The 14,861-nt window shown below is 47.6% G+C and overlaps 2 protein-coding genes across 2 annotated transcripts in view; both read right to left on the minus strand.

Moving 5' to 3' along the window:
• Positions 1-649: 649 nt before the first annotated feature.
• ccdc134 (coiled-coil domain containing 134) lies at positions 650-5,330 on the minus strand. The gene is made up of 8 exons (XM_030347691.1): positions 5,083-5,330; positions 3,100-3,223; positions 2,634-2,755; positions 2,346-2,430; positions 1,836-2,017; positions 1,659-1,730; positions 1,212-1,513; positions 650-1,160 (listed from the first exon to the last, which is right to left on the minus strand). Exons 2-7 carry the CDS (start codon positions 3,203-3,205, stop codon positions 1,394-1,396), a joined length of 687 nt encoding a protein of 228 aa, XP_030203551.1. The 5' UTR covers positions 3,206-3,223; positions 5,083-5,330; the 3' UTR covers positions 650-1,160; positions 1,212-1,393.
• A 142-nt stretch (positions 5,331-5,472) lies between these two features.
• mei1 (meiotic double-stranded break formation protein 1) overlaps positions 5,473-14,861 on the minus strand; it is a 22,434-nt gene continuing 13,045 nt past the window's right edge. Inside the window, exons 18-32 of the mRNA XM_030347681.1 lie at positions 14,055-14,229; positions 13,502-13,652; positions 12,599-12,826; positions 11,202-11,324; positions 10,728-10,902; positions 10,355-10,462; positions 10,146-10,256; positions 9,875-10,041; positions 9,157-9,241; positions 7,891-8,075; positions 7,485-7,566; positions 7,094-7,200; positions 6,686-6,817; positions 6,439-6,557; positions 5,473-5,713 (exon numbers count right to left, since the gene is read on the minus strand). Coding sequence (XP_030203541.1) covers positions 5,635-5,713; positions 6,439-6,557; positions 6,686-6,817; positions 7,094-7,200; positions 7,485-7,566; positions 7,891-8,075; positions 9,157-9,241; positions 9,875-10,041; positions 10,146-10,256; positions 10,355-10,462; positions 10,728-10,902; positions 11,202-11,324; positions 12,599-12,826; positions 13,502-13,652; positions 14,055-14,229 — 2,027 coding nt within the window. The 3' untranslated portion in view covers positions 5,473-5,634. The remainder of the gene's footprint in view (positions 5,714-6,438; positions 6,558-6,685; positions 6,818-7,093; positions 7,201-7,484; positions 7,567-7,890; positions 8,076-9,156; positions 9,242-9,874; positions 10,042-10,145; positions 10,257-10,354; positions 10,463-10,727; positions 10,903-11,201; positions 11,325-12,598; positions 12,827-13,501; positions 13,653-14,054; positions 14,230-14,861) is intronic.

Raw genomic sequence — 14,861 nt, forward strand, 5'->3', positions numbered from 1 at the left:
GTGATGTCTTTTGTGCATGTCCAGTCGGACTTGTTGTCTCCCTTGTTCTGTGTGGTAGTGCAGGCCTACTGTCCAGTGTGAGCCAAATCACCTAAATGAATTCGACACGACTTGCGTCGTTTGGCAATAATAAAGACTTGACTTGACAAAATACTACTACTGGATTGTATCAGTCGTAATGTTAGCTGACTATAACTGTACTATATTATACTATTGAAACAATGTAGTCTACCACTGCTAGATATCATACACTACTGATACAATATACTCGTACTACTGTATATAATATACTTTCTCTAAACCGACATAACATTGACATAGCATTTAGATGTTGAGCTGACAATGTTAGCGTATAGTCGACTCTTTCAAATTGACAACAATGGCTTCCCTTAGCGTTAGCAAGCTAATAAACGCATTTTTAAAAAATGTTGTTTTTTTTACTTAAAATACATAATCTTACCTGACTGCATGTTTAATTAAACATCTCTGTCTGAGGAAATAAGAACATAAAAACCTCATTTGGTTTAAGTTGGTTCGCCTTTAGGTTTTAGCTGTCGAGGCAGAAAGCTCTTCAAAAGTATAAGCATTGAACTTGAGATGTTCGGTCAATCTGCGACCTCTGTTGGTAAAAGAAGAATATGAAAAGCAATACGTCCAATCTGTTATTTTATTCCATGAAATCGGATAACAAAATGATAGTTGTAGGCTTAGTTAGTTGACTTTGCAGCAATCTTTTTCTGAATATACATATATTTATATAACAGTCGTAATACAATTTAGAAATTCCAACAAGGGTCTCATTTTAATATACTTTGTACAATAAAAAATGATTTCCTGTAAAACATCAAATGATATATCAAATTGTGTGAACCAAAATATTAATTGTAATGCTTGAACAGGAGTTTGATGGAGTTTTCACTTTAGTTTATACCACATCAACAAATTATTTCAGTTATAGAACTGAACACTTTTCATAAAATAGGAATCCTTGCATTGCTTGGGACCCTAAATAAAACGAAAGTAACATCAATCAATTCCCTCCAACAGAGTCATCACCCTCGTACCAAAACAAGCTTTGATAAGTAATAAATTCCCTAGGGAGGCAGCTCCATGTGAACATAACACGGTTGTAGACCGAAAGTCCCACAATGCAATGTTTTTGAACCTACCGTGTAAATGAATGATCCAAAAAAAATATTCCCCTGTCTCCTCTTTAAGAAACCCGGTTGTTAATCACAAACAAATTCTTAATCTCTCCTCTGTCGTTTTAGTTCACAAGAAATATTCTTTATGATCTCAAGTGTCTCCATGTTTGATCCTCCTCCTCTTCCCCCTCCTTCAGGTGAAGAGCTCCTTCTCCTCCTCACTTCCTCCCTCTCCCCTCTACATTGCTCTAGAGCTCGGAGCGGGAGATGCGGGGACCCTTCCTCATCTCTTTCCTCTTCTCCTCCTTCCTCCTCCTCTTCTCCTCCTCTCTCAGGAGCCTCTGGAAGGCCTCCGCTGTGTGAAGAACCTGGTGGGGGAGACAGGAAATTAACTGTGTGTGTGTGTGTGTGTGTGTGTGTGTGTGTGTGTGTGTGTGTGTGTGTGTGTGTGTGTGTGTGTGTGTGTGTGTGTGTGTGTGTGTGTGTGTGTGTGTGTGTGTGTCTCTCTCTCACGTTGTCTCTCTCGGTACGGTACGGATTAGTGAAGTCTGGCGTTTTCTCTGTTATACCGAGCTCCTGAGACATCTTGGGAGAGAGAGAGAGAGTGAGAGAAAGAGAGAGAGTGAGCACCACAGTAACTGAACACTGAGCACCAGGATGACAACATCACAGTAACTGAACACTGAGCACCAGGGTGAGGACGTGCTGGTGGGTGCCTCCGGTGAACACCCCCGTGTGGTTGCAGAAGCGCAGGCCCCAGCGCAGCAGGCCGCTCCAGTCGGCGTTGCGGTCGTAGTAGTGGTGGACGATCCGGGGGAAACGCAGCGCTACGTCCCCGAAGAACGCCGTGTTCTCCACGACGTGGGAGTAGGCTGGGGGTCAGAGACATTACACTTTACATGCACATCTAACTCCAACTCCATAGAGGAAAGAGGGGAGAGGAGAGGAGGGGAGGGGAGGGGAGGGGAGGAAAAGTGTGGGGGGGGGGGGTAGGACGAGAGAGGCGTGGGAGGAATAAAGAGTGGGGGAGAGGAGAGGGGGGGGTGCTGGAGTGGAAAGGAGGAGGAACGGGGTGGAGGTGTTAAGGGGAGGAGGAGGAGTGAGGGAGAGGATGAGGAGGAGTGAGGGAGAAGAGGTCACGGGGAAACGGCAGAAGTGGAAGGAAGAGGAGAGGAGAGGTTGATGAAGAGGGAGATTAACCTTCTTTGATCTTGTCGTCCAGGGGGAAGGGGTCTTCAGGCTGCATGTTAGCCGCTACCAGCACCGCCTTGGAGTCCTCCAGGACCTTAACCACGAGACATACATTAATAGAGTGTGTTCGGTGTGTGTGTGTGTGTGTGTGTGTGTGTGTGTGTGTGTGTGTGTGTGTGTGTGTGTGTGTGTGTGTGTGTGTGTGTGTGTGTGTGTGTGTGTGTGTGTGAGAGAGAGAGAGTATTTCAGTGCAGTAGAATGAATATTATACATAAATACACGCACACACACACACACCTTGAAGAGTCCTTTGAGCATGATGTCGATGATCTTGTATTGCTGGTTGACGTCGCTGAGCTCCACCAGGTTCTTCAGGGCGTTCAGCTGCTCCTTCCTCTTGGTCTCAAACAGACGCTTGTCTGGACACACACACTCAGGAAAAAACACACATCGTAGCACACGCATAGACACACACACTGAGGAAAAAACACACATTGTAGCACATAGACACACACACACACAAGAAAAGACAATAAGACATACACACACAGTAGGATACATACACACACATATTTACACACACTGTAGGAGACACATACAAACACACACACACACACACACACAAAAAAGCACCCTCACACAGGAATACACACTGTGTTGCATGTATACAGACACAAACTCACAAAGACCCATACTGCAGCACATACAGAAACCACAATGAAGACCCACACCGTAGCACACATCAACATATCTCGGTGGATACAGATCTCCAGGTTGTTGTCATGTTTGTGTGGTGTGCTCCTGGAGGGGTCGGAGCCGAAGGCCCGACCCAGAGCCACCGCTAGCAGCACTGTGCATACGCTCCACATGGCCAGCAGGGGGAGACACTAGAGAATGACAGAGTTGAACAGGGCTGTGTTGAGATCAATGTTGTTTCCTTCAGTGTAAACAATCGCACACACCATTTTATTATTAATTTCTTTGTTATGATTCATTATTACTATACTGTCCTATATACTTTCTGCTGTGGCTGAATGTCTCACCTGTGGTTAATCAAGCACATCCTAACATATTCATTAAGAGCTTATAGAGTCGGCGCGTGTGTGGGTTTGTTTTTAGAACCCCTCTATCATCACTGCTGAGCCTGTTCTCACCGATACAGAATCCTCATAATCAAGCTTTATATATTGTACAACGGTTTATTAACCATTGAGAAGGCCTCGTGCTTCATGGAAAGGTTGAGGGTGCTGGAGGTGGGACCTCCGACAGCTGAAAGGGAGGTAGAGTGGAGGCTACTGGAGGCAGGATCTTAAAAAAAAACACGGCGCATCACAGTAACTATGGCCAATAAAAACTTTACCAAATAATATAAAATGTTCTAAAAAACACTTGTGATGCTTCGGCTGCAGAGTCAGCAGAAATCTGAAATCTCCTGGCCATCTTCCCAGCTCACGGCCATAAAAGGCTGCATTATCCTCCAAGTAGTGAGAAAGTGGCTTAAATTCTTGTAGACATGGTGATGGACAGAGAAAGGGTCCTCTGATGTAGATGGTTAGGATTTCCAGGTACTCTGGTATCTTCTTCCCCCTATTAGCACAGATTTAAACAAAGTTTTTGGTTTTCACTATGAAAGTGAAAAACCAAACAGGTGCCGAATTTAATCCAAATTTAAGAAGATTTATGCTTCAAACCTTCACACTTAATCCTGCTGTAAGTGCAGATTCATAATCTCCAACAGATGGAGAAGGAGGTTCTTTCTGAGACTTCATCCCTAGCCTGTCGGTGTGTAGGCCTACTGAATCTCTCCAACGGTCTATGGGCATTTAATGAAGATGTACCTGATGTTGATCTGGCCATCATGGAGCCTCTGAATGATTTACTAGTTTAAAACGCACCATTAAACACACACACACACACACACACACACACACACACACACACACACACACACACACACACACACACACACACACACACACACACACACACACACTTGCAAGTGGTGCATTTAGCAGACAGATGTTATTTTTAAATTGGCCCAAATTCAGTTTAAGTCTTTACATGGCGTCCTGAAGCAATGATTAACTTGTTGGAGGGGTAGCTCTTTACCTCGGATAGAGATCACATCTTACTGCTGCTGTGTAGTTCATAGACGGTCAGTCACCGTCGTCAATGTAAAATCAATATGATTGGTAGAGCCCTAATCAGAGTTCGTCTCAACACGCCCACATTATAGGACAACCCCTAATTCTAACCCATCACCCATCTCCATCATGCTGCAGCAGCAGCGCGGACATGCGTCATGTAGAGGATGATCATGAGGGCCCATATCTAATTACCGCCGGCGCCTGGTGAACCTTCAATCATAGATTGGGCCAATCGATTGTCCGCTCATTGACCCTCATTTATGTGTCTACTCGCCAGGCAACGAAGCAGGTGGATTACACATCACACCGGATTGTAATACATGTACTGCTGCTATACCGATCTATCTTGGATTCTTCATATTTTAAATCGATTCGAAATCGAATCGATTGTTATGTTTAGTTAGCAATGTAGCTTATTCAACGGCGGCCAAATATCTCGAAATTAAATTCGTTGCCCCAATCAAATATTAGAAAGACGTTCGATCGGCAAATCGATTGAAGCCGTCCACGCATCTTTCATCCAGCTGGAGCTGGACACACTAGCCGCTGGTCAGCTCCCCTCAGCGGCCAATGGGATGTGGACACTACAGATCACTCACCGTGTGGTGAGAAGCAGCAGCGCCAAACCAGACCCGGAGATAATAACTCGGATATTGCTCCAAGTCCAACTCAACAGCACGTCTCAAAATGCATCGATATGCCGCCGATCAGATGTGTACAATCCTCAAGCGCACACGCTGCGGTGGAGACATTAATTTGCATTCGTCTCTCGACTCCTTACACTGTCAGCGCCACGATAACAGAGGCTGAGTTGCCGTGCCGTGGACCAATGACAAGCGATCAGAGGGACGCTGTTTCCACACGGTCACTTTAGAGCAACACACATACAAACACAGAGGCGGCGGTGCGCACGTAAATATTTCCCCAGTTGAGATTGAGATGATTACATTTAGATGACTCTTCGATTTAATTATTGTAACATTACTAATCGTTTGGGAAACTTGATTCACAATATTCATGGCCAATTATATTTACTATAATAATAATTGTTAAACAAATGTCAACATTTTTATTTAAATAAAGAAATATATATCAACATACAACAAGTATTTGTTTGGCTGACTTGAGTTAACAGACAAACATCAAATAAATCACGAGTTCTTCGACCTCTGAACGGAGACGGTTGTCATGTTGAAGTCAGATAGGCAGATGGACACGTCTCCCACCCGACTGACATCAAGGATCAAAGACTAACCAGAGTGAGCGAGAAGCAGTCAGTCAAAAATCATTTATAGAGAAGAGAGCAAGGGAGAGAAGTTGACAGTAGAGCAGTCAATCAAAAATGAGTTATGATAGAGAGCGAAGGAGAGAGGGCATGTGGTGAGTATTTGGATGGAAGTGGCAGATAAAGAGTAGGAGGAGGAGGAGGAAAAAGGAGGTAACAAGCAGAATGATCTATCATTCGTCAAGTACAACCACTCCAGTGGGTATCTGTCCATGTGTCTCTAGTACAGAGCAGAGTTCATGCTCAGTAGGCAGGGAAGCCTTAGTATTATACATCTGTGTCAGATTATCTGCTGTAGGGTCTCTACGCCGGAGCTGGCGTTTAAGGTTCTGTGTCTCGGATTCAGAAAAGTGATGATGATGACGAACCAATGAACATATGGGCCAACCTCCTCAGCTAGTCAGTAATGAACCGGATGACATCTTTCCTGCTAGGTTTCCCCCTTCATTTATTACAGACTAGCTGATCCGTCCGCTGGCCTGAGGTGTAGGAGAGGGGCCCTGGGCTGTAGCTACGGTGACGTAGAGACCCACGGTGTATCTACGGTGACGTAGAGACCCGCGGTGTAGCTACGGTGACGTAGAGAACCGCGGTGTAGCTACGGTGACGTAGAGACCCGCGGTGTAGCTACGGTGCATATTAAATATTACATTTAAACTTAAAAGGATACAGTATGCTGGCAGATGGACCTTTGGGGGTGGGGGGGCCCCTTTCGGCCAGGGACATGCTCATCGTTCTCACCCTCTCTCTGAGTTCCTCCGTCAGGGACAATCCCACAGAGTTCTGAAGCTTCAAGACACCAAAAGCACACACACACACACACACACAGGATTCTGTTGCAAAACATTTTTTTTTTTATATATATATATTCTTTGTGTGTATGTACCGGTATGTGTACTGTCAATGTGTGTGTGTACCTGTATGAGCAGGAGGTGTAGGGTGTGTTCTGCCTCCTGTCCAAGCTCCATGACGCTCTGTCCCTCCAGAACCTTCATCACCTGTCCAACCTCAGCCCCGCCCATTATGGCCCCGCCCCCTTGCTGAAGCAGCTTAACACACACACACACACACACACACACACACACACACACACACACACACACACACACACACACACACACACACACACACACACACACACACACACACACACACACACAGGTGCCAGATGTTAAAGCACATTATTTGTACACTGAAGCCCAAATCAACTCCAGATTGTCTGTCTTTCCTGGGTTGGATTCGACTAATTCAAACACACACACACACACACCTATACAAACACAGACACACACACACACACGCACACACAGGAAGTGGGGTCAGACCAGGCTGAGAAGGGTGAGTGAGGCAGGGTGCAGCAGGACTCTCTCTCCTGAGCTGAGCAGCGAATAGACAAGCAGACGGTTCCATGGCTGCTGCACCACATACTGGGCTGAGAGAGAGAGAGAGAGAGAGAGAGAGAGAGAGAGAGAGAGAGAGAGAGAGAGAGAGAGAGAGAGAGAGAGAGAGAGAGAGAGAGAGAGAGAGAGAGAGAGAGAGAGAGAGAGAGAGAGAGAGAGAGAGAGAGAGAGAGAACAGACGGAGAGAGAGAGAGAACAGACACAGAGAGAGAGAGAGAGAGAGAGAGAGAGAGAGAGAGAACAGACACACTGGGTAAAATATTCTGAATCCACCTCAGTTAAACACACGCACACACCTACACACACATACACACACCAGTAGTGGGACTGCGTCTCTGCAGGAAGTCCAGCAGTGCACGGAGACAGTTGACAGAAGCTCTCAGCAACACATCCTGCTTCTGGTAGAGAGACATAGACAACCAAATAGGACCAGAGAGAGGGAATCAATAGGACCAGAGAGAGAAAGAGAGAGATCGACAATCAATTATAACAGAGAGAGAGAAAGATGTAGACAACTAACAGGACCAGGGAGAAGGAGAGAGAGACATTGATAACTTTCCTGTGCTAAAATAGTCTTAGTCAAGTAAATATTCTGTGCCTTGGCATTGGAAACGTAAATGTCTCCCATGTCAATAAAGGCCTTTAAATTAGAATATGACAGAGCCAACAGAATCTTGAGATGGGTTCTTGATTGAGCCTCTTCACCCAGTAGGAAAGCCAACCTGAAGCACAAGTCCGTATAGGGCAGTGGCCAGGCTGCGTGCTCCGCGGGCCCCCAGTGGGTACAGGCAGCTGTCTGAGGCCTCTAGGGGCCGGGGGCCGGTCAGCCAGGTGCCTGTGGTCACACATACCAGGGGAGACCTCAGGTCCACTTCTAGGAGGGACTGGAGGAGCCTGAGAGAACTGGCTGGAAAGAGGAGAGGGAGGAGAGAGGAGAGGGAGGAGAGAGGAGAGGGAGGAGAGAGAGGAGAGAGGAGAGGGAAGAGAGGAGAGGGAGGAGAGAGGAGAGGGAGGAGAGAGGAGAGAGGAGAGGGAGGAGAGAGGCGAGGGAGGAGAGAGGAGAGAGGAGAGGGAGGAGAGAGGAGAGGGAGGAGAGAGGAGAGAGGAGAGGGAGGAGAGAGGAGAGAGGAGAGGGAGGAGAGAGGCGAGGGAGGAGAGAGGAGAGAGGAGAGGGAGGAGAGAGGAGAGGGAGGAGAGAGGAGAGGGAGGAGAGAGGAGAGGGAGGAGAGAGGAGAGAGGAGAGGGAGGAGAGGGAGGAGAGAGAGGGAGGAGAGAGGAGAGGGAAGAGAGAGGAGAGAGGAGAGGGAGGAGAGAGGAGAGGGAGGAGAGAGGAGAGGGAGGAGAGAGGAGAGAGGAGAGGGAGGAGAGAGGAGAGAGGAGAGGGAAGAGAGAGGAGAGGGAGGAGAGAGGAGAGGGAGGAGAGAGAGGAGAGGGAGGAGAGAGGAGAGGGAGGAGAGAGGAGAGAGGAGAGGGAAGAGAGAGGAGAGGGAGGAGAGAGGAGAGGGAGGAGAGAGGAGAGGATGGAGAGAGAGGGAGGAGAGAGGAGAGGATGGAGAGAGAGGGAGGAGAGAGGAGAGAGGAGAGTGAGGAGAGGGAGGAGAGAGGTGAGAGAGGAGAGGGAGAAGAGAGGAGAGGATGGAGAGAGAGAGGGAGGAGAGAGGAGAGGGAGAAGAGAGGAGAGGGAGGAGAGAGGAGAGGGAGGAGAGAGAGAGGAGAGGGAGGAGAGATGAGAGGATGGAGAGAGGAGAGGGAGGAGACGGAGGAGAGAAGAGAGGGAGGAGAGGATGGAGAGAGGAGAGGGAGGAGAGAGGAGGGAGGAGAGAGGAGAGGAGAGAGAGGAGAGAGGAGAGAGGAGAGGATGGAGATGCAAGAGGAGAGAGGGGAAGATGCACCTTCCAGATGAACCGCTTTGCACTTTAGTCTGTAGACCATTAAACACAGTACTGTGTACATAGTATGTTTGCATTATATTGCATTCATTGTGTTACCTAGAAGAAGTGTGTCTGTGTTTCTTTTCTGAAAGACCAGCTGCTGGATTGGGCTTTCCAACCTCCAGATGATCCTCTTATGAACCTTCAATTACACAGAGTTAGAGAGAGGGAGAGGGAGAGAGGGAGAGGGAGAGGGAGAGGGAGAGGGAGAGGGAGAGGGAGAGAGAGAGAGAGATGATGGTGTTGCTAGGTAACAAAGTGAGTGGAGGGGTTTTTTGTGTTTCTTAGTGCGGTATAAATAAAATGTATTATTATTATTATTATTATTATGTAGCAAGTTGAGTAATGGTGTTGCCGGGTAACAATGTGAATGGAAGGGTTCCTTGGTAACAAGGCTACTGGTGGGGTTGCTAGGTACCAAAGTGAGACGAGGGGTTGCTATGTAACACTGTGAGTGATGGTGTTGCTAGGTAACAAGGTGAGTGGGGGGGTTACTAATAGGTAACAAGGTGAGGGATGGTATTGATGGTATCAAGGTGAGTGAAGGTGTTGCTAGGTAACAAGGTTTGTAAAGGGAGTTGCTAGGTAACCAGGTGAGCAGAGGGGTTGCTAGGTTACAAGGTGAGTGAAGGTGTTGCTAGGTAACAAGGTGGGGGGAGGGAGTTTCTACATAACAAGGTGACTGGAGGTGTTATCCAGGTAACAAGGTTAGTGGAGACGTTGGTAGGTAACGAGGTGAGTCGAGGGGTTGCTTAACAACAAGGTGAGAGTGTACCTGGGATGAGTGAAGGTGTTGCAAGGTTACAAGGGATGACAGGAGCAGGCGAGAGCAGCACACCAGAGCCGAGCAGGGGGATGTGGACAAGGAGGAGGAGGAGGAGGAGGAGATGACGGTCTGGATCTGCTCTATCAGCCCCGTGTTGGAGAGCAGCATGGACACAGCTGGGAGGATGAACACATGCTAACAACACCCTCAGAAGACAGACAGATAGCAAGACTGACAGGCAGGGAGACAGGCGGATGGACAGGCAGACTGTATGCCTCACCTCTGTCAGCAAGGTGTGTGGGACAGAGTGAAAGGTTACAGTAGAGGTAGTTGAGGGCAGGCAGCAGACTGTCTGAGCTGGTGGTCTTCACCCTCCCTACAAGGTTACTCACTAACACAAAGACACACACACACGCATTTACAAGCTTTACCCAAAGTTAAGGTTCAGCTCTGTGTCCGCATGGGCCTACCGGTGAACTGTGATCTCACCACGGTAGAGCAGTTTGAACTGGAGGCCGTCCACATCGCCGTCTGAGAAGGAGGCGGCGTCCTGCACCACACACAGCAGCCGCAGCACCAGGGGGAGAGAGACTACCGCTACACAGAGAGAAAGAGAGAGAGAGAGAGAGAGAGAGAGAGAGAGAGAGAGAGAGAGAGAGAGAGAGAGAGAGAAAGAGAAAGAGAGAGAGAGAGAGAGAGAGAGAGAAAGAGAGAGAGAGAGAGAGAGAGAGAGAGAGAGAGAGAGAGAGAGAGAGAGAGAGAGAGAGAGAGAGAGCGCCTGCTCATGAGTGCAGTGGGCCAGTGGCCACTGAGAAATGTTTGCTGTAGGCAGGAGGAGTGTTGTCTCTAGGGTGAATCTCACAGGTGGTGGTGGTCCTGTGTTGGTCCTCCATGCTGGCCCTCTGCAGCGCTTGCAGCAGGGCTGGCCTCAGCAGGCCACTCAGAGCCTCCCCACAGAGCCCCCTGTCGCTCAACAGTACCTCCAGCACCCCCACCGCACGCTCTGCCAGGAGCACCGCGCCGGTACACACCATGTCCTGACCACGGACGGATGGAAGGATGGACGGAGGGGGAGACGGAGACAGAGACGCAGACAGACAGAGAGACAGGCCAACAGGGGGAGAGACCGATAGACAGGTGGAGTCAGTCAGACAGATATGGACCATTAGGATGGTGATGAGAGATAGACAGGGGGAGTCAGTCAGACAGGTATGGAGCATTAGGATGCTGAGGAGAGACGGGCAGGTGGAGAGTCAGTCAGACAGATATGGAGCATTAGGATGCTGAGGAGAGACAGGCAGGTGGAGAGTCAGTCAGACAGGTATTCGGACGGTACCAGCAGGGAGAGCACTGCGGCTGGGCGGTCTGTCATCAGAGACTGAAGCTCTCTGGTCTCCATGTCTGGCTGCTGCTCCATCACCTCCATCACCTCCTCCCCTGGGCCCTCCTCCACCTGCCCCTGATACCACCAGATAACAGTGGCATCAGATACCAGTATACAGGACAGTACCAGTAACAATGGACCAATTCAAATCACATCTCTTCCATACCAAGGCATCTGCAAAAAACATATATAAATATACAGTATATTTATATTTTATATAATATATATAAAATAAATATATAGAATTATATATATTATGTACACTAATATATATTATAGATTAATATATATATATTATATATATATACTGTATATATATATGTATTGCATATATATAAATCAGTGAAGGCTTCTCCAGTGAGGAGAGGGAGGAAGATCCTCCTTAACATTGTTGAGAATAAAAAAATTTAGATTGCCCAGACTACTAATGAATTAATGGCCTTAAATATGCCTACTTTAATGCCTTTGTATATGTAATGTTCGTTTCCCTCGTTAGAAGGACATTAGCACCCCCTATCACCTATTGACAAATACTTCAGGGAGGAAGTTCATAGCGCATGGCTGCGCTATGAACCAATAAGCAGGAGCCCTGGCTGTGGAGCGGCCTGGAGGGAGGGGTTATCCCCTCAAGTCTACGCTACGAGGACCAACGAACCCGCTCAGTTGTATCCCTCGTTTCCACCGAGCGGTGCGCTACTGTTCGTTGCGGTACAGCGCGGCTCTGTTCGGTTATATTGGCGTTTCCGTAGCCCGCAGCCGGGCTGCCATCCCTCAATCTTAATTGTCTTAACACCATGACCAACATTCTGAAACATCCATTTACATCCACATTTGCCTCAAACAATGTTATGGGCTTACAGCCCATGCAAATAGTGGTGAAATAATGTTCTTGTTGTTCTTTTAATTGTTTGTTACTCTGACCATTCTGTTTGATATTGTGGAAAGGATGTTAGTGAATGATTCAGAGCATGATGCATTTTAAATGGCATCACTTTTGTTTTGTTCATGTTTCTTAAAACAATTGTAGCTGAAAATAAACATAGGCAAATTAAAACCAATAGCTTCAGTCATTTAGGGCAAAAATAGGCCCAATTCTAGGCCCAGATTTTTAAGTACCATGCTGCCACTGGTGGATTTGCATCAATTCACATAATTATCCCTCCCTGCTATTTTGTAGTTCCCCAAAACACCCTGAAACAACTTGAGTCTCACATACTTATGCCACCATACGCCACTAACAGTGCAAGCAGGCCAATGGCAACCAAGCAAGCAGTCCTTCCTCCCTCACTTTAAAAACCACCGGCCGCCACTGAGATAAATATATATGTAATAAATAGAGCCATTCTCACCCCTGTGAGTGGTGGCTCTGGGGTCTGAGCCAGTGGGTCTGTGGTCTGGGATAGTGGTCTGGGTGGTGTGGTCTGGGGGCTCAGCCACAACTCCAGGACTCCCCTGCCCAGCCTCTGGGCCAGCTCTGGGTAGCGGTAGATGAAGTGGAGGAGGGGGGGGTGGTGGGTGTAGACGGCGGGGAGGCTGTCACACGACGGCAGGGCTTTGATCACCACGCCCAGCAGCGCCTGGTGGAGGTAACTTTATTAGTATGGTCCTTCATCACAGTGACAGTCTCAAAGGGCTTCAAAGGCCTCAAAGCCTACCCTAAGCACTTTAACGGCCCAGAGAAACATTAGCGGGGAGATGTATTTAGAAGGAAAGCAGAAGATGGACGATCGGGAGTTTGTGAGTGCTGAATGGGCAGATGTAATGCATAAACAAGAAGAAGGTTTCCCCCAACCGAGTTCTCCGCAAAGAATGTGATAGTTGCGGGTCACACACCCGACAAGCAACTGGGACACAACTAGTGGGAGTGTCCACCCAGATGTATGATGGGTAGATCATTATACCAGTTGGTACGGCCCACTGGCTAGAATGGTAGGTCCAGCAAACATCTGGGTGGGCTCTCCCACCTGTGATGTCACTAAAGGGATGATTAGGGATTTGTAACGGACAAACAGGTAAAGTAGTGGCCCTTTAATAGTAGACATCGCTGTGTTCATTAGAAAAACAGTGTGGGGGGAGGTGTTGAGTGTGTGTGTGCGCGTGCGTGCTTGTGTGTGTTTATATGTATCTGTGTGTGTGTGTGTGTGTGCATGCGTGCGTGTGTGTGTCTTTATATGTATCTGTGTGTGTGTGTGTGTGCATGCGTGCTTGTGTGTATTTATATGTATCTGTGTGTGTGTATGAGCTTTTGCTACCTGGTCCAGGGGGGGGCTGTTGTTGTGAGTAGCGGCCAGCAGGTAAAGGGCACATCTGAGCAGGGGGTGGGGCATGGGGCGGTCTCCCCGCTCCTGGATGGACCGCAGTAGGGACAACACACCTGAGAACACAGAGGGATCTGGGAGGAGCCTGGACACACACACACACACACACACACACACACACACACACACACACACACACACACACACACACACACACACACACACACACACACACACACACACACACACACACACACACACACACACACACACACACACACACGCTTTAGTTAATTTTTCATCTATGTAACATCAGGTACCTTTTGTTAGCATCATGCTATCAAGTATAGTGGTACCTGGGTTAGCATCATGCTACCAGGTATCATGCTCTCAGGTCCCTGTGTTAGCATTATTCTATCAGGTAGCTATGAAGCGTAATGCTATCAGATATCATACCTTTTGTTAGCATCAAGCTATGCGCTACCTCTGTAAGCATCACGCTGCCAGGTGTCATGACACGTGACCATCAGGACACGAGGTGCCTCACCTGTCCCCGTGCTCCATGGCTAGCGTGAGGATGACGAGCAGGCAGTGCTGCGGGGCCCAGGGCCCAGTAGTGTCAGGGTGGTCAGGGGCCTCGGCTAGCAGCAAGGGCCACTCTGACACCCGGCAGCATAGCCTGGGTAGACCCCGGAGCAGCAACGCCTCCAGCTCCTCCAGGTCTGGAACAGAAGCAAACCAACAGGAAACCCGCTGACCCAGTGTGCTGATCTGACCCTCTCCTCTCTCTCTCTCTCTCTCTCGGCTGGGATTGGACTCGGTACCTGTTTCATGACAGTTTCATTAGTACGGAAAAGGTTCATCTAGTCTAACTTGATAGAATATCTTAAACGTTACTGTAACTGTGATTACGGGTAATACTAATGAAACTAATCTTATATGTTCATGCAAACAGACTAGTGTTCATTAGTTTGTTGGTCGAAGCACGTCAAAGGTACAAACCAATGAACACTAGTCTGTTTACATGAATATATAAGATTAGTTTCATTAGTATTACCCGTAATCACAGTTACAATCGCTTTTCTGAAATTTGAAATGATGTATGTTGATAAAAACGATCCACTACTCCAAAGCGCTTGGTCATTTATAAGTTGTTGAGAGATGATACATTCCTGCATTGATTTACCCATGGCTGTATAGATTTTAATAAAAAAAAATCTACTCAAATTAATAAAGGCTGCATATATATATATATATGTATATATAAATAAATATAAATATATTTCCTTTTTTTAATTAAGTATCAGAAATGTAGTATACAGGAGTAGGCAACAGGGGGCGCTGATGTGAAGGA

The sequence above is a fragment of the Gadus morhua genome, chromosome 2 (assembly GCF_902167405.1).
Source record: "Gadus morhua chromosome 2, gadMor3.0, whole genome shotgun sequence".
In the NCBI taxonomy this organism is placed as follows: domain Eukaryota; kingdom Metazoa; phylum Chordata; class Actinopteri; order Gadiformes; family Gadidae; genus Gadus; species Gadus morhua.

Coding starts and splice junctions, on each gene's coding strand:
- ccdc134 (XM_030347691.1), bottom strand. CDS start 3,205: ATGTGGAGCGTATGCACAGTGCTGCTAGCGGTGGCTCTGGGTCGGGCC. Junction 2,756..3,099: donor TGACAACAACCTGGAGATCT/GTATCCACCGAG, acceptor GTGTGTGTCCAG/ACAAGCGTCTGTTTGAGACC. Junction 1,514..1,658: donor ACCGTACCGAGAGAGACAAC/GTGAGAGAGAGA, acceptor CTCCCCCACCAG/GTTCTTCACACAGCGGAGGC.